Source organism: Vulpes lagopus, chromosome 21, assembly GCF_018345385.1.
Source record: "Vulpes lagopus strain Blue_001 chromosome 21, ASM1834538v1, whole genome shotgun sequence".
In the NCBI taxonomy this organism is placed as follows: Eukaryota; Metazoa; Chordata; class Mammalia; order Carnivora; family Canidae; genus Vulpes; species Vulpes lagopus.
The window spans coordinates 17307941-17332152 of NC_054844.1; the positions used below are offsets into that span (position 1 = coordinate 17307941).

The 24212-nt window shown below is 34.3% G+C and overlaps 1 protein-coding gene across 2 annotated transcripts in view; it reads left to right on the top strand.

Annotated features, from left to right (window-relative positions):
* The window catches only part of PIK3C2G (phosphatidylinositol-4-phosphate 3-kinase catalytic subunit type 2 gamma), a 373997-nt gene extending 352016 nt beyond the window's left edge, over nucleotides 1-21981 (top strand). For both annotated transcript variants that reach the window (XM_041735425.1, XM_041735426.1), the window contains 2 exons: nucleotides 12412-12537; nucleotides 21504-21981. In XM_041735425.1, the coding sequence (XP_041591359.1) occupies nucleotides 12412-12537; nucleotides 21504-21656 (279 nt within the window). In that variant the 3' untranslated portion in view covers nucleotides 21657-21981. The remainder of the gene's footprint in view (nucleotides 1-12411; nucleotides 12538-21503) is intronic.
* Nucleotides 21982-24212: the final 2231 nt, after the last annotated feature.

Genomic DNA, 24212 nt, shown 5'->3' on the forward strand with positions numbered 1-24212 from the left:
ATTCACACATTTGCTCTCTCTCTAAAAAAGAAAAAAAAGGGGTGCCTGGATGCACAATCAGTTGAGGAGCTGACTTGGTTTTCTCTTGAGTCCTGATCTCAGAGCTGTGAGATAAAGCCTGCCTTGGGCTCCATGCTCAGCGTGAAATATGGTCAAGATTCTCTCTCCCTCTCTCTCTGCCCCTCCTACCCATGCTCTCTCTGTCTCAAATAAGATAAATAAATCTTTTTTAAAAGAAAGAGGCTGTGAAAATAAAGCACACATGATGGCAATGCTCAACATATAAAAACAACAGTGTTCTGTGTATCCTTTTAAAACTAACTTGGCTAAGTCCTCTGCCTATCCCAATTCAATTTTTTTAATCTAGATTTTTTTAACAGAAATTTGTCATTGTTCCATCCTAGATGCACTTCAATATAAACCAACATCAATTTCTTGATAAAAGGCAACTTTCCAATAATAATTATCCCGATTGGCCCATTATGACATCAGTCTCCTATTTCAAAGGATATGATGCAAAGCAGTGGATAGTGAAAACTAGCCAACCTAGATATAGATATTGATTTTTTTTTTACCAAGGAAACACTGACCCTCAAAGATTACCAATTATCTCTTAATGAAGCAAACCATAAATTGTTCTTAAACCTATAATAAATCATATGCTAATGATAATAGATCTCTTTCCAACATCAGTATCTTTAACTAGTCCTTCCTTTGTGAACTTTACTATTTTGGAATTTTCATGAAATCTCACTGTCCATCTATTCTCTAAACTTCTTTGATAGCACTCTTTCTTAGGCTTCCTTAGCTTTTATAAATTTAAACTAGTTAATGTATTTAGTGGCTTAATAAATGCTGGCATATTCACCTTTAGTCCTTAAATGAGAAGAGTTTCCAGTATTCAGAGCTTTAACTCTTCAAACTGATTTCCTCAAAAATTCCATTTAGTCTTGTGACTTCGAAGATTATGTGAATTACTCCTAAATTTATATCTCTACTTTAAATATTTCTCTGAACTCAATTTACATATTTTCAACTGCCTGATGGGCATGTGCATTCTGATATCTTGCCATCTCTTTAAACTCAATATTTCTAAATTATAGTTCTCTACTTTTCACTAAAATCAAGTCTCACTCTTATCTACTTATTTCAAAAAATTGTTACACCAATCTCAAGTAACCTTAATCAAAATTCTCTATTATTTATTTTCTGTATTTTAACTTGTTCCAGTACCTCTATGTATAATCATCAGTAAATCCTTTTATTTTTTTCTTAAAGATTTTATTTATTTACTCATGAGAAACACAGAGAGAGAGAGGCAGAGACACAGGCAGAGAGAGAAGCAGGCTCCATGCAGGGAGCCTGTTGTGGGACTTGATCCAGGGATTCTAGGATCATGCCTTGAGCCAAAGGCAGATGCTTAACTACTGAGCCACCAAGGTATCCCATCAGCAAATCATTTTAGTTCCCTGTTACTTTTATTATTGCCAAAATCCTATCCTATATTATCTATTAGTTCACCTGTGGATTATTTTGATTGATTGTTATATTCCTATCCTTGTTTTCTACTTCTTTTAATCCATTTTGCACAAAACATCCTAAAATTCCATTTTTAACATATCAATAAATTTCCATTTTTAACATATCAACAAATATGCTAATAGAACCTTTGTAAAACTCAAACTCTTTAGCCTAATATTTAAGATACTACACAGTTTAGCCGTACCTACCTTGATATCCACCACACACACACAAAACTTATATTATGTTCAAAATGGTTCATTCATTTTTTTACCAAACACACTCTAGTCCTTCTAGCAACCTATATCATACTTCTACTTACCTTCTGTTTACTTTCTTTCTTTTTTTTTTTTTTCTGTTTACTTTCTATATCCATTCCAACTTCCAGGCTCAGCTCAAACCTCTCATCCTTTCTGAATTATGCCTTATCTCAGTTCTTGAAACTTATCTTTTTGGCTCATCTTGTAGTTTCAATTTGAAAATATACTGATTGTAAAAATTGTCAGAAATATATTTTGTATACTCTTCAGTGCCTAGCATAATACTATGTCCTTAATACATGTTTGTTAAATAAGTGAATATTCATTTACATCACTGAGAAAAATAGCCACAATGCAGGGCAGTGTAATTTGAGCTATATTTATAAATGAATAGCTTTTCTCTGTGAATTCTGCTGCCTATAATACTTGATACTAATCTGAGAATGATAAATATTTGACCTTCACATCAGTCTTACTTGAAAATAGAGTGATTTCCTGCTGAGGATTATTTCTCTAAATATTCAACAACTCTGGATACTAACCATATCTCTAGCTGACATAACCATCAATGTACAGGTCACCACATGATGCAGATTTTATCTAATCACTCTCCTTTCCTGACGGGCTTGTATCCTAGTTGCTATTCTTTATCCAAATCTTCCTCAATTTGACATTCTAACTCAATCAAACAAACAAAAAAGCAAGCAAACAAACAAAACATAAGCTAGCATCCTGACATTGGTTCTCTTAATTTGATTTCTTCATGGCTTTTCTGAAATCAACTTGGGAGTCACATTAGCATCATAGTTGCAAAAGACATACCTTACCAACAACAAAAAATTTGGCATCCATTCATAGACAAAAGTATGTTTGTGGGAGCATATACCAAGGGATCCAGGAGGACTCTCCCTAACCTATGTTCCAGATAATAGACACATAGACCTCAGTCCCAACTGAGGACCCTGAAGTGGCTCATGAATTGGTTCCAGTTCCTCTTAGGCATGGTCAGAGAGTTCCTGGAAAGCATTGTCTTTAATAGTCATCCATAGATGAAAGAGCCTTTGTGGAAGTCCAGGTTTGCAGACATGTTTCATCACACTATTGTAGAAAAAACCACGAGTCTGAACACTTTGAAGTGGGTGGTTAGTAAAGACTGGAGGAGCTGATAGCTACTTCATATTTGAAAACAGCAATGCAAAACCTCAAGGAACATGAAAAATCAAGGTAACATGATACCACCAAAGGATCACAATCATTTTCCACTAACCAAACTCAAAGACCTGATATATGTGATTTGCATAATACAAAGAATTCAAAAAGCTTTACAAGGAAACTCAGTAAATTACAGAAAGCACAAAATGACAATTCAACAAAATCAGGAAAATAATAAATGAAAAAAATGAGAAGTTTATCACAGGGAAAATTTTTAAAAAGAAGCAAATTTTGGAACTAATGAGTATTATAGATGAAAGGTGAAAAAAAATGCAGCAGAGAGCATCACCAGTAGAATGGATCGAGCAGAAGAAGAATCTGTGAGATAGAGGATGGGAACTTTGAAATTACCCATTAAGTGGAGAACCAAAAAAAAAGGAAAAAGAAATGAAAAAGATTGAAGATATCCTATGCAACCCTAGGATACCATAACAAGAACTTTGAATTATTGGAGTTCCAGAAGAATAAAGGGAGAAGTGACAGAAAGCACATTAAAGACATATGATGGAGTATTTTCCAAATCTGAAGAGAGATTTGGATATCTAAGCTCATGAAGCTCATAGTTTCCCAAACTCTACTTCAGGAGATCCTCTTCACAATACACTATAATGAAACTGTCAAAAATCAAAGACAAAGAGAGAATCTTCAAAGCAGTCAGAGGGAAAAAAATCTTGTAACTTACAATTTACCCTTCCTAAGGTTATTAGCATATTTCCCAGCAAAAACCTTACCAGCCAGGAGGGAATGGAATGATATATTCAAAGTACTGAACTAAAATAAATGCCAACCAAGAATACTTTACCTGACAAAGCTGTCCAATGGCTAAAGCTATGGGTTGAATAAATAAGCTAATGGTTTCGATAATCACTAACATTGGAATTAGGGGGAGAGGATACTAACCTCTACCCCTACCTTGGGGTAGGAAGTGTGCCAGGGATGCTTTGGTTTTATAACGGAAGCCAGTAATTACTGTCCCTGCTCATAGGGGGATTGCTATTCCTAGATTTATAGATAACTGTGTTGTAGGTGTGAATGAGTGGGGTAATAGTCCAAGTAGATTGGTTGAGCCGATAAATAGGATTAGTGATATTAGTATGAGGGCTCAGGTTCCTCCCTTTTGGTTGTGGATTGTTAGTATTTGTTTAGATGTTAATTGAATTAGTCATTGTTGAATAGAGATTAGTCGGTTATTAACTAGGTGGTTAGGTGATGGGAATAAAATTTCCTTCAGAAATGAAGGAAAGATAAAGACTTTTCTTTTTTTTTCTTTTTTTTAAGACTTTTCTAGACAAATAAAGCTGAAGGAGCTCATCACCACTAAGCTTGCCTTATAAGAAATGCTGAAAGAAACTTTTCAAGTTGAAATGAAAGGATACTAATAGCATAAATACATATGAAAATATGCAACCCATGGCAAAAATAAGTATACAAAGTCAGAGACTCAAATAGTGTAATGCGATGGAGTACTAACCACTTAGCTCTAGTATAAAGGTTAAAGGGCAAGAGTATTATAATTAACTATAGCTACAATAATTTGTTAATGAACAAACAGTATCAAAAGGGGTAAATTGTGACTTCAATAACATAAAAGATGAGGAAATAAAGGGTAGAGTTTTCACATGTGATTGAAATAAATTTATCAGCATAAACAGACTATTATACCTAAATTTTTTTAAGATTATTTATTTGAGGAGGCAGGAGGGGCAAAAGGAGAGGGAAAGAAAATCTTAAACAGAATCCTCTCTGAGCCTGATACGGGGCTCAATTCCACCACCCTGAGATCATGACCTGAGCTGAAACCAAGAGTCAGATGCCCAAAGAACTGCACCACCCATGTGCCCCTATACTTAAGATGTTTTATGTAAGCCCCATGGTAACCACAAAGCAAAAACCTGTGTAGTAAAATCACAAAGGATAAAGGGAAGGGAAATTAAAGCATAGCACTACAAAAAATCATCAGTTCACAAAAGAAGACAGCAAAAAGAGGAATAAAACGGCCAGGGAACTAAAAAAACAACCAGAAAACATTAAGATGACATTAGTAAAGTCCTTAGCTATCAATAATTACATGTAAGTGGATTGAATAGATTATTGACAGCTGTACATCATATATCTGTATCTTTATTTAAATCATGATAAACTGTTTAGTAGGACAGAATCCAAGCAAATATTTGAGGTGTAGGGGATCCCTGGGTGGTGCAGCGGTTTAGCGCCTGCCTTTGGCCCAGGGCGCGATCCTGGAGACCCGGGATCGAATCCCACATCGGGCTCTCGGTGCATGGAGCCTGCTTCTCCCTCTGCCTGTGTCTCTGCCTCTCTCTCTCTCTCTGTGACTATCATAAATAAATAAAAATTTAAAAAAAAAATATTTGAGGTGTATAGGTAGAAAACTCTGAATACTTTACCTCTGAATTACTAGTTTCTGGGTTTTTTGCAAAAAGTTTCCTATACTATGAAGTATAACAATATCATAAATCTAATCTTCCCATATTTCATCTGTTTTTCACAATTCCTCAATAATAATTAGCAAAATGTAGTCTATTTCTTATTTGTACAACTTTCTTAGCATTGGGGGATAGAAGCTGAGGGTTAGAGGATTTAAAATCATTTAGAATGGTTCGGTGCAATTGTAAAAAAAAAAAAAAAAAAGTTTAATTACCACTTAACTCATAAACAATTCTTCAGCATTTTCTATGGAGCAGATTGTAAAAAATAAATGAGGTTTAAAGCCTTATTTCTTACATTTTATTAAGATTGAGAAATGGAAAAACTTGCCAAACTTCACAAGACACTTTAGTAGCAAAGTCTGGAGCTCTAATTAAAACTCTGGATTTTTAGAAGCAATTCAATTCTTATGCATTGAGTCAGAAAATATAGGAATTCTATCTACTGGACTGGCTTCTGACTAATTGTTAACTGCATCAAGTTGAGGATTAAAATTTTTTTAATATGTATATAATAAGATGATCATGCCCATGAGTTTTTTATTTCTGAAAGTAGAAATGGTTTAGCAACTTTTCTGCGACCTCTCATAGTGTTAGACACATGGTGGTTTGATTTTTGAGTTGATTGTTTAAAAAAATTACTGAAAATCACCTATTAGTGACAATAATTCTTTTAAAGCCTTTATTGGTGTGAAATGAAGCAGAAGACCACCCTAATTTAATTCAGGAGGACCTGAAATTCATCCCATTCTATATTAACAAACACACACAGAAAGTTTGGAAAGATCATCCCACCATTTCTTTAACTGAAGGACTAAGCAAACTACATATCACAAGTACTTTTATTGCACATTGTCATTTTATAAAAAGACCCTCTTTGTGTTAGCTAGCCTGAATTTCTGACCTGCAATTTGGCAGGCACATAGATGAGGAAAATGCTTTTTATTGTTATTTTGTTTCTGGCATAGACCTCAGGTTTTGATAGCACTATCATATTTTAATCATCGGCAGTTGATTTCTACCAAAGCCTATCTTATCATATGATTGGAAACATTTAAGTTAAAAAAAAAAAAGAACTAGATGGGAAATTCTCATAAATTATTCATCAAAAAGATAAGAGCCTATTAAATACAATTAAGCTTTGAATTAATCTACAGAAGTTATTTTTAAAGCATCTATCCTCATCACATTTCTGATAAAACTTGATCTAGAAGTGCTTTTACTTTGAATCTGGTGGTTTCCTTTGCATTCTTTGTAAAGGCCCAATATAGGGATAGTGGTTAAGAGCACAAGTCATAATAAAATCTTTTCAATAAAATAAAGACCATAATACTGGCTCAAAGTTTACTTTATGAGAGTGCTTTAAATAAATACTCATTATGTGATAGTTATTATTATTATTGTATATGAAAAGTGAGTATTTTCTTCATAAACTCATGAAAATATTAAAGGGCTGCTAGCATACCCTACAATGTGAAATAGTTTTATTTACTTTATACACAGTTTATATCGTGCTTTGTTTTTATAGCAATATGCTACTGTTTATCCTTTTTTTCTTAATTTTGATAAATTAACCTCTTTTTCAATATAGTTTTATGGTTAATGAATAGCTTTATTCATGAATTCATGAATAAAACTTCATTAACCATAAAAACAACAGCAGTAGCATTGAAAACCATTTAAAATGCTGTGTGCAAAGTAGTGCAAGAAAGGGAGGCAGAAATTAGCATATTTAATTATTTATACACCTAAGACAATACCATTAAGAAGTCAACATTGTGAGTAATGATTTACTAATATATATATGCACCTTAATTTTTATAACCTAAAAACAATAACCAAGCTAAGAATCTCCTATACTTCATTCTTAGTTGAAAAAGAAGTGTCTGCATCAGTGATGCTAAGAATATGCTGAGGCTTTCATTTCCAATCTTTTCAACTAGAAAAATTTACAATTTTTTTTCCTAAAAAATCTGATAAATTTAAGAAATGTAAAACAAAATTTAAACTACTATAAATTCAGTAGTGCTTTTAAAATATTAAAATTGTGTTAACAAAAGACCTACATATATTTGAAAAAATAGTAGCACATATATATGAGACATATATATTTCCTCTGTAGGGAATACTTGGTGCAAATGTGGATCTAGCACCTAGCCTCCACCCAAAGGTCTCCATAGGCAGGTCTCTAATTAAATTGAATGTGCACATTTTTGTTTCTTTCATGTACTCCACAAATGGGGTATACAGAGGGGAAAACTGCACAAGGTTGAGTAAGGGCATGAGAACAAAAATGATTTTAGTTTACACTCTACCATCTAGTTGGCCTCCAAGAAATTGTCAGGTCATTGTTAGCTCCTAGAAGGAGATTTAAATAGCCTGTTGTACTTATTGTTAAAGAGATTCTTTTTAAGGAGTGAAGTGGAAAAAGTCCAGAGAGATAGAGAAGACTGTCATAGAAGACTGGACAAGGTGTCAGGAAAGGAAGACAGCAATCAGAGACCAAGTCTTCAGGGGAATGTGAGGATGGCGACTAAGGATTGGTTTTGTAATAAGTAATTATGTTACAAATCCAGTCTAGCTCCAGTTGCAGACAAAAAGGGGTAAAGAAAGGTAGTAAGAATCTAATTGTTTAATATGATCTGAGTGATGAGATAAAATCAAAGTTTTAGAAGTCAACTATTGAGATATCAGACATAAAAAGCAGATCTTAACACGAATACCCCATCAGCCATGAAATCCAACAAAGCACATGTGAGGATCTGCTCCATCTGCAGAGGGATGCCATCAAACAGCTAAGCATTCAGAGTAAACCTTGGGAACAGATCTAAGACACATCCACTTTAGCCTTAGGAAGTTAAGAAGACTGCTAGATTTTATATTGCATTATAAATAATGATTCAATAAATAGCTATGGAGTACTTTCAAAGAGCTATATGCTATAAATATATAGCTCATCCATTCAGTCATTACATAACTATTTATTTAGTATTCACTGTGTGCCACACACTGTTAGGAACAGGATTTCTAGGAAAGAAAGGCATGCTGTGAAAGAAAGGCAGACTATGAAAGGAAAGGAAAGAATATGATAAAGTTAAGCCCAATATCAAAGGAAGATTTTAAATTTTTCATTGGAGATTCGAGACCCTTTGAAAGATTAGGACAAAGGAACTGAAGGGTGGGGTTAGGGTAGTAGAATAGTGAGTAACCAATGGAGCAAAGCCCAAAGGAATTGTTAAGGGAGGAAAGTGTAAAACATTAAGACGGATTTGTCTTTTAAAGAATTTCTAAGCTCATAAAGGAAATAACATATATAAAACTTTTAGAAACATAAAAAATGAGAAACATTTTAACACAATAACTAGAATATATAGAACTCAAAGTTAGGATGAGTAACAAAAATGAGGTTTAGAAGATTTCACTTCATCTTCTGAGTACAGTAAAAATATTAGCCAGAATTCTAGAAGAAAGTGTAGCGCTGTTTGACTTCAATCTACTGTGAATAAGAAAACCCTCTGGATAATACAAGGAAACTTTCCATTGTTTGGACTGAGCATCAGACTAAGAGCTCTGCATCTCCAAGCCTTATAACTCCTCAGGTCAAAGTGTTAAATCTTTGTCAAGGCCTAAAATGCAACCAGAGTAAAAATCCTAGGTTAAAACATTTAGACAAGCATGGGCTATTAAACATTTTGAAGTTGAACTTAATTCACATAAACATAAGAGCAAAGGATGAAATGAGAAGTATTGATATTGATAAGAGAGCTAGAGTTGTTTTTTTTTTAATAAATTAGCTGTGATCTTTAAGTAACAAGATATGGTGAGAGTAAGAAAGAAAGAAAATAACATCCATAAGTCAGCTGCTTTGGGGAAAAAAAACAAAAACAAAAAACAAAGAAGGACTCTCTGAAAGACCCAAGAAGTCAATGTCTGCATTGAAATCTGTTAAGGACAGAATAAGCCCAGTGCTGCTCAGATATAATGTACCCCTGATTTTAAATTGAAACCCGTGCTGTTCTATTATTCTAAAACCTTCAGGATATTCAAGGACCTTGTCAAGGACATTAACTTGGAAACAGAAACCCAGATCTTTCATTGCTAAATGCTTGGTGAAGGCTGGTATGCAAAATATCTTTCTCTGTGTTTGGGTTTTATTCTTCAGGCAGTGGGAATGTGACATGATCAAAACAGCTTAATAGAAAAGTTAAGTACAACAGTGGTCTATGGAATGAATGAAGGAAAGAGATGGGAAAACTAGGGCATAAAAAGTCGTTAAAATCCAGTTACAGTAAGTTAGGAAATAAAGATCTGTGGTGGAAGATGAACTGGGGCAAACAGGGAGGATGTTGATCTCAGTACACACTTGGATTTGAAAATCAGTGACAAAGGAGACACTAGAGAAGACAAACAGTGTAACTTATTATAGGTTGAACAACTTAGAAAATTTTGTTTTGGAAAGGTTAAAGAAGGTTAGAAGATAGAGGTTGGTTAGATCTTATATAAGGGAAACAAGAAGATATTCAGGTAGAAATACAGATCACTAGGCTGTGATTCAAAGGATGAATGAACCACCTAAATGGTTCTCAATTAGGGTTAATTTTGCCCCCCAAATGACATTTAGCAATGTCTGGAGACATTTTTGATTGTCACAACTAGGAAGATATTGCTATTGGAATCGATAGATCAGTGATGCTGTTAAAATATTCACGATGTGTAGAACAGCCCCCTACAACAAAGATTATGTGGCACCAAATGTTGATAGTGTCAATATTAGGAAACTCTGTTCATAAATGCCATAGTATATTAGGGGTATCTTGTCCAATCAGTGTATATAGTATATTTATGTTTAATGTAAATTTAATTCATAGAAAATTAAAATAGTATCAAACATCTATTAAGTCTTACTCTATTTCACCCCTTGTCCTCACATTACATGGTGTATTTTATCTTTTGAATGCTGTAAGGCATATATCACCTTTATGCTCATTTACAGCTTAGGAAACAATCCACTGAAAAGTTAAGATACCTGCCAAAAGCCACATAGCTAGAAAATTTGGGGGCCCAGATTGCAATCAAAAAGTCCATTTTCAGTACCACGATTCTAACCACTAAGTTGCAACATATAGTGATTATAGGTATAGTTATCCTTATGGTGGACAAGAGAGAATTATATAGAGCAAAACATTATACTCCCTTCATCTTTCTCCCCAAACCAAACCAAACCAAACCAAACCAAACCAAATCAGGCAAAACAAAAGCAAATATTAATAGCAATGTCTTTTTGAGTCACTGAGTATTCCATTATGCCATTGATATATTTGATATACTGAGCATTTTGTCCTGGAAGAAGGCCTCAGAAGAGGAGGAAAACTTGAGCTCTTATCCAAAGCAGTGGTATTGACAATCTTAGCATTTTGACATATGATATATCCAGAGGTATTATATCTAATTTGTGAGTACTAAAAAAGAGCCAAACTTTCCTAATGTAATTTTTACTATGTAAATTAGAACTGAGTAAAAATTAGTACTGTAATAATATCATATTTTCTTACTTTCCACTATACTTTCTTGAGTGCTAAAGAAAGATACAAAATTAAAGCTAATGACATTGAAAATGGTACTGGATGTTCACATGTAAATGTCACTGTGATTCAGAACACTAAAATGTATTTGTTGAAAATTACCAATTTAATAGTTAGAATGAAGTCAACAAAAAAAGCATTTAATTCCTCAAGTTTGACTTTTAAATCATCCTCTTTAAATATAAATTATATAAAGATTTCTCTTTTTATCAAACTAGATATGCAGAGTTTTAGTATGACTTACTCTCCACTTGGTCAAGATGACAAAGGTGAAACTTTTCTTTGAAGTGCAGTGGTTTCCAAATTTTTGAAACAGTGGATTTATTCCTCAAATGAATATTAAGACATAAAAGTATCCAGCGGCACCTGGGTGGGGCTCAATCAGTTAAGCATCTGCCTTAGGCCCAGGTCATGACCCCAGCGTCCTAGGATTGAGCCCCAAGTCCAAGCCAGGCTCCCAGCTCATTGGGAAGCCTGCTTCCCCTTCTCTTTTTGCTGCTCCCCTGCTTGTGGGATCACTCTCTCGTGCTCACTCTGTCAAATAAATAAATAAAATCTTTTAAAAAAAAAAGAGAGAGAGAAGAAAGAAAAAGAAAGAATGAAAATCCACAATCTTTATCCACAATAAAGAAAGGTAGAAAAAGAAAGAGAGAAGTTCTGAAGCCAGAATGGGGAAGCTGGGATGAGACGTATTTGGGGGGCCATTTAGGACAAACTGAGAAGAGGGGATCCAAAAGATCTAGCCATCGACAATATTGATCTACCCATCAAGCAGCACTTTAGGCAACTTTGGAGGTTCCATAGTACATAGTTTGAAAAGGATTATCCGATATATTTTAGGGTAATTTAGATAATAAAATTATCATAATTATCTTAAAATCTTGTAAGTATATTAAAGTTGCAAGTCTGATATTCTAATTAAATTCTACCTTAAATGTGATATTATTTAATATGCATATATGCATCATTAAATGCTACATTTTATTTTATGTGTTAAACTTGCAATTTTTTTATTTGCAAGTGGTGGACAATATCACGAGGCACTTAATTCCTGTCTCTGTTGTGGCTTATATTCATCTCTTGACCATTTCTGTCAAAAATGCAAATGTGTTTTTTACTGTAAAAAAAACTAAAGTAAATTATATTTAATAGGCTTTTAAATATAGTTCTCTGACACAACACTTAATTTAAAATGGACAATTTTACTCTTTTACTCTGTGCTTTGGGAATATTTTTGAGCAATGATGTATTTCTTTTGATTGTTCTCTTATTTTCTGATAAACAGTACTGTAATAAATTTTGATCCTGCCTTTGGTCTCGGTATTTAGTAGCTATGTATTTTTTTCTTTGATAGCAACATGCATTAATATTTATAACCATTTTCCTTTGCAGCATCTCCCAGATGGCTCTGCGCCCAGTGCACATGTTGAATTTTATCTTTTACCATATCCCAGTGAAGTTCGTAGGAGGAAAACAAAATCTGTTCCAAAATGTACCGACCCCACTTATAATGAAATTGTAAGTATGATTCATCTCTTGTCCAGTTGCTTTGTATTTTTCTTACCATTTTTCAGCTTAACAACCAAATATGGAAAATTTGCAGTAATTGGCAGCATTATTCCATAAAGGGAAGACATTTCACAAAATAGCCACTATGTGCTGATCACTGTTCTAGATTCTATGGGAACTGGAAAATACAGATTCTGCTTTTAAAGCACTTATGAGCCAATTTTCAGATTGTGGCTAGCTTCCAAGCAAGAGCCCAGGATGGCTTTTTGTTTTTTGTTGGTTTTTTTTTTTTTTTTGGTTTTTGGTTTTTGGTTTTTTTTGCCTAACATCATCCCTGACTTCATCTTATTTTCTCCAACCTTATTTTCCTTTACTTGGTCTTCCTTATCTAATAACTTTATCATAGTGTATCCTGTGTATAACATAAACTTTATAAAATCTCCTTTGAAAACAAAAGAAAATAAGCAAGTACAAAGCACAAATTAAATTAATTTATATTATATATAGCTCTCTAATTCATTTGTATTCCACGATTTGAATATCCAATTCCCTACTTTTTTCTGAGGTAAACCCTACATTTATTCCCTAGATTCCATCTCCTTTCATCTCCTTTGCACCTTGCTCAGATGATTATTTGTTTGCCTTTCTTAAGGCTGTCTCACCCACTGGATCCTCGGGTCAGAAATCTTAAAAAAAAAATTCCTCAACTCAACCTTTCTAAAGCATCCATATTTTCTTTCCCTATGACCCCCAGAGTTTTGCAAAAGTGACTCACAGTTCCTGCTCTCACTTCATTTCTTCCTTTTCATCCTTCAGTCCTTTGTGGTGTGGATTCTGAACTTAATTGATGCTGCTGTATTAGAGTGACATCTGTGGACTCGTAATGGCTCTCTTAACTCCCTTCCATCTCCTCTGACCACTCACTCAATTTCCTTCATTGCCATTCTTCCTTTCAAAAATAGTGTTGTTTGCTGGAGCTCCACGATCTACCCTCATTTTCCTCTTGATATATACACTCTCGAAATTACCTTATATACCTACAGATTTTCCTTTACCATCTCTATGTAGGTTGCATCTAAATTTATTCCTCAAGACCTGGCTTCTATCCTAAACTTTTGACCTGTGCTTCTGCCTCATTATGGGAGAACTCTGTTTGAATGTCTCCTAGGTACTTTTCAACCAGGCTTTCCTCCTTTGCCATCTCAAAAGATACATTCTTATGCAACTGTTTTCTCTCTCACTCATTTTTCCAACCAATCCCCAAGTTTTGTCAATTTAACAGTTTGATACACGTGCAACCATCTGCTTCTTGAATCCATCACCTTCTGTCTGCCCTACCACTGCTTATCTGTTTGAAGTCCCTGTGACTTTGGCCACTATATAATAGCCTCCTCTATGCCGCTTGCATTTTTCAATTAAATCATGCACATTTCTACCTAAGATGTCTTTCAAAAGCCAGTCATATTTATTTCTCTACTATTCAAAGTTTTTTTCAAAGACTCCTCACTGTCTACTGGATAATGTACAGAATCCTAAACATGACATTAATATAGCCCTTGAAACATGATGCAGTAACTTTCCTGAGTTGTCTTTCTGAGTAATATCGTCTTCATATACTTAAAAAAATGTTTGAGATAATTGTAGATTCACACGCAGTTGGAAGCAATAATACACAGAGAATTCAAATAACCTTTAGCTACTTTCCCTCAATGGTAACATCCTGCATGACAACAGTACAATATCACACCAGGAAATTGACACTGGTACAATTCACTGACCTTAATGAGATTTCACTAGTTTTACATGTGTTCATATGTATTCTGTCCTATGCATTTTAATTATAATTCCAGTTCGTTCTATGAATTTTTATCACATGAGTAGGTTTGTATGACCATCACCACAGTCAAGGTATAGAACAATTCCATCACAAGGACTCCTGGTGCTACCTTATAACCACAGACATTTCACTCCCTCTAATGCCTACCTTCCCCTTCTCCCCATCACTGGCTACTAGTAATCTGTTCTCCATCTTTATAATTTTGTCATTTCAAATGTTATATAAATGGGAATCATACAGTTTGTAACATTTCAAGATTGGCTTTTTTCACTCACCATAATTCCATAGCCATCTATCCAAGTAGCTGCATGCATCAATAGGTTTGTTTCTTTTCACTTCTGAATAGTCGTAGTGCTATGGAAGTATAATGCTGTTCACCCATTAGAGGACATCTGGGTTATTTCTGGCTTGGGCTATTGCAAACAAAACTGTTGTGAACAGTAATGTATAATTGGTTTTGTGTAAACATAGTTGTAATTTCTGTAAGATAAATGTTTAAGATGTAATTACTGGAATATATGGTAGTGGCATATTTAGTTTTGCAAAAAATTGCCATACTCTTTTTTATACCATTTTACGCTCCCACCAGCAATGTATCTAGTTTTCTCTGAATCTTTGCCAGCATTTGTTATTATCACTATTTTTAATTTTAGTTCTTTTGATAGGTATAGAATGATACCTCATTGTGGTTTTAATTTGCATTTATTTAATAACTAATGATGCCAAACTTTTTGTCATGTACTTATATACCATCCTCTTTGGTGAAATGTCTCTTCATCTCTTTGCTCATTTACTAATTGGATAGTTTGCATTTTTGCTGCTGAGTTTTGAAAGTTCTTTGTATGTTGTAGATGGTAGCCTTTGTCGGATAATTGGTTTACAAATACTTTCTACCTGCCTATAGCTTGTCTTTTCATTCTCTTCTCAAGGTCTTTCAAATTAAAAGTTTTTAATTTTCATTTTGTACAATTTATCAATTTTTCCTTTTATAGACTACAAGTCTAAGAACTCTTCACCTAGCACTAAGTCCTAAAGATTTTCTCCTGTATTTTTCTAAATGTTTTATAGTCTTGCATTTTATATTTAAGCCCATTATCCATTTTGAGTTAATTTTTGAATAATGTATGAGGTTTAAGTTGGAGTTCATTTTTTCTTACCTGTGAATGCCAATTACTTCAGCACCATTTATTGGAAAAACAATGCAACAAATGTCTTCTGTACCTTTGTCAAAAATAAGTCAGGAATATTTGTGTGCTCATGACCTTTTATTTCCTCATATCTAATCATGTTTTCAAGTCACATAAGACACCTTGTCATTCCCTGAATAGTCCTTCTGACCTCTGTAATGGAGCTCATTCCCTTTACCCTTTCCACTCTTCTCTGCCAACTTTGAAGCTCACCTCAAATGTGGACTCTGAACCACTCTCTCCTCCTAGACTCTTATACCACATTTAACATCTTTTACTTAGTCTTACAGGCTTTTTCTTCCAGTATATTGTAAATTTCTTGAGTATGAGGAAAATACCTTATCTTCTCAGTATCTTTAATACTTAGTTGTTTCCAAATAAATTTGTGGAAATAAATATTTGCTGTAGTTTTGTGACACTTTATATGCATGTAAAAAATGTAAAACTATATATATATTTAAAAGTTAGTAAGGAAAGATCTTTTGATATTTTATTTGTCATGGTGTCAATAGCTAGAGATATATCCTCCCAACAGTATATCATTAGTTTCTGAGTACAAGATCCCCTACATCAACATCAAGAAATTTTTCCAAACCTAATGCTATGCTTCAACATTTCTAATCTCAGGAGGGATGTAATGACAAAAAGCCACTTAACAATTCAGGAGTTTAAATGAACTTATGTTTTATTTCAAGCTACCTGTATTATTTTAAAAATAGTAAATATACATGCATGAAGATTATAATGCTTGTTGTTTCCATAAATTTTCTGATGGCTTGTAATAATTCTGACTCCTCCCACATTCATGGCCCATTGATCAGAAATCACTGTAATAGTTTCTTCATCAGCCAATACTTGTAGCTTGGACACACACTGTTTATACTTTTAAAACTGTTTTAAAAACAAGAGTCCATCATCCATGTCTACTACACTCCAATTTATACATAACCTAAATAAGCTGAAATGTGAATTAATATGTAGATAAGTGACTATTTTTAATAGTAATAATCATCATATAAACAAGTTTGTTGGGGAAGCTGGTTGAATTTAGAAAGCCATGAGATTAAAAAAGACGATATTTTATTTTTCCCCCACTATGTTCTGTATCAATACAAGAATCTTTATAAGAAATGCAAATAAAGAAGTAGACTGGTTTTACTTTCTCTCACCCTCTGTGATACAGGCCTCTCTCTGTGCCAAACCTTTTAATTATTTCAGTGTACCCTTAGCAACCATGTATATGTGTTTTTTAGGAAACCCACTAAGTTATCACATGGCATCCACCTTTTTTTTTAAGACTCCATTTATCTATTCATGAGAGACACACACACACACACACAGAGAGAGAGAGAGAGAAAGAGAGAGAGAGGCAGAGATGTAGGCAGAGGGAGAAGCAGGCTCCATGAAGGGAGCCCCACGTGGGACTCGATCCCAGGTCTCCAGGATCACACCCCCGGCTGAAGGCGGCGCTAAACTGTTGAGCCACCTGGGCTGCCCAGCATCCACCTTTTTAACTTCTCCCCTGCTTTGCTTCCTGAGCACTGCTACATCAACCTCTCAGTATGACTGGGATTTCTCAAACTGCCAAAGCTGTGCAATGTTCTGGGAAGTAGGAGAGAATGACCTCACTCTCCTTTTTATATAAATCTCTTAAAGGAATACAAAGGGCATATTACACTGCATCACCAGTGTCCTACAAAGCTTTTCATGAAAATAATTCTTTCCATTTTTATTCAGAGCTCTCTCTCTCTCTCTCTCTCCCCCTAATATCCAGATTGAGAAAGGCTGAGTCAGGGATACTGCCAAGAGTCCCTCTCATATCCACCCTTCAGATACTAAACTTTCTTGCTACAAGATTTAGCTTGTCTACTTGACACTTCCCAGAGTGATTCCCAACAGACTTTGTTAGCAGTCTCCCTGAAAACCTCTATCATATACAAATCCATGTTGTGGACATGACTGGGCTGAAGGTAGGGTGGAGCTGACCCTTGGAATGCTCACAAAACTGTCCTACTGCTTTTAAGAAGCAGAGCTGGGATTCTAGCTCCAATGCCATTGCTTTTTCCACTCTGTTGCCTTTGGCATCTGGTTAAAAACTATCTTTTTTTTCAGTTACTCTTTAGAAATACAGATTATATTGTTATAGTCAATGTATTTTATACATTGTGTTCCTTTCTTACTGTTCTATTATAAAATATAAAGGAAAAAATTAAAAAGGACATTAGAATAGGAACATTCTATGTATTTTACATTCCTTAAAATGTCTTGCAGAATGTTCATGATTATTTAGGATAGCACTATGTATATGGTATACTCAGTACGTCATAGCCATTGTTATCTGTATCATCCTCTCATTTTGATATTCAAAACATGATGAAAATTATATTTGTAAAAAAAAAAAAGACATTGAGCCGTGATGTCAAACATTTCAACCAGGGTTAAGCAACTAGTTTTCTTTCTTTTTTCTTTTTTTTTTCTTTAAAGGATTTATTTATTTATTCATGATAGAGAGAGAGAGAGAGAGAGAGAGAGAGAGAGAGGCAGAGACACAGGCAGAGGGAGAAGCAGGCTCCATGCCAGGAGCCGGACGCGGAACTTGATCCCGGGACCTGAGGATCACGCCCTGGGCTGAAGGCAGGCCCCAAACCGCTGAGCCACCCAGGGATCCCCTTTTCTTTTTTTTTTTAATTGGAGTTCAGTTTGCCAACATATAGCATAACACCCAGTGCTCATCCTGCCAAGTGCCCCCCTCAGCAACTAATTTTCAAATCCAGAACTGCCAGATTCCAAAACTCATATTGACCCCACTAAGTTATGCTGCTGCCCCTCCTTCTCTTCACCCACAGAGTTCTCCCGTTCTCACTTGTTTTAAACTCTCCTTCCCATTATCCTGCCTCCTCACTCCCCTTCCCACCAGCAGTAGGCACATTCCAGTTTCCATGTTATTAGCCTTCCACTGAAGTCACTCTAAATACACTAAATACACTCTAGAATTATTTACTATACCCTCATGTCAAATAGCATGCAATGAGTGCTTATATCCAAGTTAACAGATGTTAAGTACCCTAAAGTTTTTTCTGTTTGATGTAATAATTTCAAACCTACGAGTTCAGTATTTATCAGAAGGCAATGAACTTGGTGCATGTCTATGGGTAAAAAGTATTATAAAGTGAAATTGAAAGAGCTGTGCATTTTGGTTCTATTTATGTGACAACAGAATACATATTAAAGCCTTTGGTGAAAAAGTCTCAAAGAATATAATCATTTGTGTACTTCTTTAGCATTACCCACTAATTATTCATTGCACAATAAGAAAAGAGTGCTTTTTTTCTTTTTTACTTATTTTTAGAAAATTGTTGTTTAAATTCTAGTTAACATACAATGTGGGATTAGTTTCAGGTGTACAATATAGTGAGTCAACACTTCTTTACATCACTCAGTGCTCATCACAAGTAAGAGTGCTAACTTTTTTAAACAATGTTATGGATGCAGTAAAGCAATTAAAATATATATCATCTATTATGTGCAATGATTACCTGTCTATAACACTTCAGTTACTTTTTATAAAATAATTTTTGCATAACAAAGCACAGGGAAAGAAATCTATAAGGTAATATAACTTCTGGAGTTCAAATGTTTGTATTTTAACCAAAAGGCAATTAATTCTTAAAGTCATTTCTTGAGAATTTCAGCTTGCTAAAAACCAAAGAGATTCAATTCTGTCTGGAACTGTTTTCCCCAGACAACTAATCCAAAATACCAAGAAACAGCTGTTCTTTGTGTATTTGATGGATCTTTTTCAGCTATAATTTATTAGCGTTCAATATGTACCAGGCTTTGCAGTAAGACTTACATTCATTATCTCGCTTATTCTTCCCCACAGTGCTAAAAGGCAAATATTATTATCACCATTATGCAAATGAGAAAACATATAGTTAACAATAGAATCATATAAATATAAATTATTATGTGTCAGAGAAATTTATATCTTTTGATCTTACTTATATGATTCACAGAGTTCTTAAGCCAGACTTTCACAAAATCCTAATGCTTAGAGTTATTCCATTTTTCTCCTTCATGTACAGTAACACTTTGAGGACCCCTTCATCTATTTACTCTGTAAAATAAATGAGTTTGTCTGCTGAAAGTGTGTGTGAAGGAAAATGGAGGGTATTTTAGATAGTTCAAAATAGCCACTGTACAGAAAAGGAAAAGGAACTTACTCTGAAGTCTTGGAAAGATAAGAGTTCAGGAGGAGGGGATTCCTGGGTGGCTCAGCGGTTTAGCGCCTGCCTTCTGCCCGGGGAGTGATTCTGGAGTCACAGGATCGAGTCCCGTGTCGGGCTCCCTGCATGGAGCCTGCTTCTCTCTCTGCCTGTGTCTCTGCCTCTCTGTGTGTGTGTGTGTGTGTGTGTGTGTGTGTCTCATAAGTGAATAAATAAAATCTAAAAAAAAAAAAAAAAAAGAGTCCAGGAAGAGATGTGACTCAGAGTCCATACTGAGAATCCTGTTGCTGTTAAAGAAGATGAATTAAAGTGGTAGGGCTTTGAGATTTTTAAGGCAGCCCTTAAAATCTTCTACTATCCCAGAGGAACTCAATAAATAAAATGGAATAATTTGAATCAGTATTCCTAAGAAACTGAAAAGATCCTGAAAAGATCATCTTCTGTCTGGAATGAGAGTAGGATGTTAGAAGAGGAGGTAGCCAGGAGCTGTCACATGAAGCAGGGTAGATTGCATTCACATGGCATATAGCATCTCATGTCTCTTGATTGAATTGTTATTTACTTGATAAGTAAATCATTGTTCAGAGGAGCTATCAGACTGATTTTGAATGGAATTTCACCGATAACTTTGTGTGTTCATAAATACCAGACAGATGCAATGCAATGGACCAGAAACCATATCCTATACACTAAGGAGCCTCCCAACTGACTCAAAGGGCTTCCCTCTCAAGTTTTTCCTCTGCTTCTTTTTTACATATATAGAGAACTCTTCTTTCTGTCTTGTAGGTTGGCTATAAAAAGCAAGCAAGTTTGTAGCCGCATATGAAACTCCTTTCTAAATGTGTTCTAAGTAGTTTCCCTGGCAACCATGTTGGATTTATACACAGCTCTCCCCTCCCTTCATAATGGGTAACTAATTTCTTGATAGTACTACACTTTTGAAGTTTCTTTACTACTGTAGGCACCCAGTGGTAATGCCCATGACTTACTTCCTGGGTATTATAAAACACAGTTGAACAGATCCCTTTTTAGAAACTAGTTACTTACATGCCTAGCAAGTGAAAAAGAGCAAGACACAAAACTCTACATATAGCAAAATTACAGCTCAGATTCTTAAAAAGTAATTATATATGTAAAACAAAAAGAACACTGAAATGTTAACTATAATTATCTCCCAGGGGTGGAAATACAGATTTTCCTTTCTTTTTTTTTCATATTTAATAAGCATGTGTTTTTATAATTAAAAATTAAACCATTTTAAATAAAGTAAGCACAGAATGAATTCTTCAGATGTAGATGGAAATATTGTTATACTGCACTGAATTAACATAAGGAAATCTACTCTCCTCATTAGCCTTCAACAAAAAGAGATAGTGTTCAAGGTCCCATGGTGCACAATAAATTCAAGGACAGTTAAAAGGTGATGGGTATTTAAATTTCTTCCTAGAGAATAATTCACAGTCATATTAAATGTGGGATGGATGATTATTAATGGAATCAGAATAAATTCTAAGCTTCTTAGAGAAATATTCTGTGATCAAACTCCATTATGTTAGCAGAAACTTTAGCTTTCCAGAATTAGAGTTAGAAATGAAAGATTCTATATTAACCAATCTATTCCAAGCTAAATGATATTAACAGCTAAATATTTTTATTAAAAAAGTATTTTTAAATGTGCATTTAAGTATATCTGATTTATATTTTCATTATTCTATCCTTTTTTAGGTGGTGTATAATGAAGTCACAGAGCTCCGAGGACATGTCTTAATGCTTATCGTGAAGAGCAAAACTGTATTTGTGGGAGCAATTAACATCCAACTTTATAGTGTCCCTCTCAATGAAGAAAAATGGTACCCACTAGGAAACTGTATAATTTGACCATTTCTATCAACCAATGCATTATTCAATAGCTACTTATATCTTTTTCCATTCCTGGGCCTCTCTATCACAAGAGCAGGACATTTTTGTTGTCAAAGATAGCTTAGTGTACCAAGGACACAACATAAAGATATAAAAACTAGTCTTTATAGTTATATATTCTCCACTTGTGTTTCATTCTTTGCTTAGAATCTTATCTTCTTAATAAAATGTCAATTTATTGTGTAAAATTCAATATATAAAATAATACCAGAACATTTCTTTTTAATTTATCTTTTAAATCAAATATGTGTTCACATTTTTTAATTGTGTACCTACAGTTAAAGGCAACACTATTACTGTAGTTTCCGATACAATAATAAATAAGATTCATCAATTAATTCAAGACCTAGCTATATCTCTAACAAATTTTTAAGCTTGAATTAAATATATGTACCTACATTCTGACTTATAATCCTATTTATTGAGGAAATTAATAAGCCCAGGTTTTCTATCAGAAAAACAAAGGATAAATGCCTGAAATTCTTAAATCCAATTTTTGGAAGAAACTTCTTTGTAGTTTCTTTTCAATGTCAATCAATTAATCATCACTAGATTTCACCCTACTACAGGCATGATCACATTTTAAATTTCATTACCCCTTAACTCCAAAATGTCAAACTCTGGAACTTTCCCCTCTGATCAAATCCTCTTCTCTTTGCACATCAAGAATTTCCCTTAATTCTGAAGCTACTTCCATATCCATCATGACCTGAGTAGACAATACTTCAGATTTCCACCTGAAAAATAAGTACAATTCACAGCATTATGCCACATTCTTTAAGAGAATCAAATAGGAGTTCTCTTTTAGTGTGTGCCATTTAAGTGACTAAAAAAAAAAAGTTTAACTTTTGCTTTTTTTAATGCTTCACTGTGAATAAATTAAAAAGTAACTTAAGCTCTTATATATGATCATCTACATAACCATATAACATGTAAAGGACTCTAAATCTATTCATTGAAAATATTTGAGTACCAGCCTACAAGAGGCAGAAAGGCAGAGCAGACAACTGCACTGAAAGGAAAAGTGATTCAGACACAACAGCAGGGCATAAGCAACACACACAGGATACTCTACTGAAGTGCCAGGTTCTAGTGAACAGGGGACACTGCACTGCAAGGCACTTCAGGACCTCTTCACCATGAAGTCACTACTTTCAAAAGCAGGAGATATTGCTGACTTTCTTAAAGTAGAGAAACAGAGATGTGGGCAAAATGAGGAGACCGAGAAATTTATCCAAAGTGTAAAGGATAATACAAGCCATAGCCAGACCTAAGCAAAAACAGATAGAAGTAATGGCTGATAGAGAATTAAAAGCAATGATTAAAAGGATATGCACTGAACCTGAGAAAAGAATGGAAGAAATGAGTGAGACTCTTAACACAGAGATAAGGAATAACATAGTAGAGATAAAGGGCTCAATAAAACGAAATGAGAAATGCACCTGATGGAATGAACAGCAGGAGGGAAGAAGCAAAGTAACAAATTAGTGCCTGGAAGACAGAAATGAAAAGCAATGAAGTTGAACAAAAAAGAGAAAACAGAATTATGCAAAATGAGAATAAGCTTAGGGATCACAGTGACTCCATCAAATGTAATAATATTCATATTATAGGAATCTCAGAAGAAGAGAGAGAAAAGGGAGCAGAAATTTTATTTGAATAAATAATAGTTTAAAATTTCCCAAACCTGGAGAAGGAAACAGATATCCAGACCATGGAGGCACAGAGAACACCCATCAAAATCAACAAAAGCAGACCAAGACATAGTTGTAATTAAATTGGCAAAATAAAAAAAAATAATAAAATAAATAAATAAAAAGAAAAAATAAATAGGCAAATTGTAGTAACCAAGAAAAGATTTTGAAAGCAGCAGGACAAAAGAAGACAGTAACTTACAAGGGAAAATCCCTAAAGCTAGTAGGAGATTTTTCCACAGAAACTGCAAGCCAAAAGAGAGGGGCATGATATATTCAAAGTGCTGAATGGGAAAATTTTGCAGCCAAGAATATTCTACCAGCAAGGCCAATATTCAGAATAGAAGAAGAGATAAAGAATTTCCCTCAACAAACAAAACCAAAAGGGTTCATGAACACTAAACGACCTGGCAAGAAATATTAAAGGGGACTCTGAGTGAAAGGGAGAGGCCAAAAGGGGCAGTATAAAGGTAGGAAACACAAAAGCAGTAAAAATGAATATTTCTGCAAAAAATCAGTCAACTCACAAAATAAAAGGATATAAAATACATACCTAAAACAGGAAGGAAAGGAGTAAAGAATGGGTTCAAACTTAAACACCATCAATTTAATATAGACTATATTATGCAAAAGAGATTATATACAAACATAATGGTAACCATAAATCAAAACTAATAAGTATGCAAAGGATAAAGAGAAAGAAATCCAAATATATCACTAAAGAAAATCAGCAAACCATGAAAGAGGAAAGACAGGAAAGGATCAGAGAAAATATCCAGAAACAACCAGAAAACAAATAATAAAATGACAATAAATATAT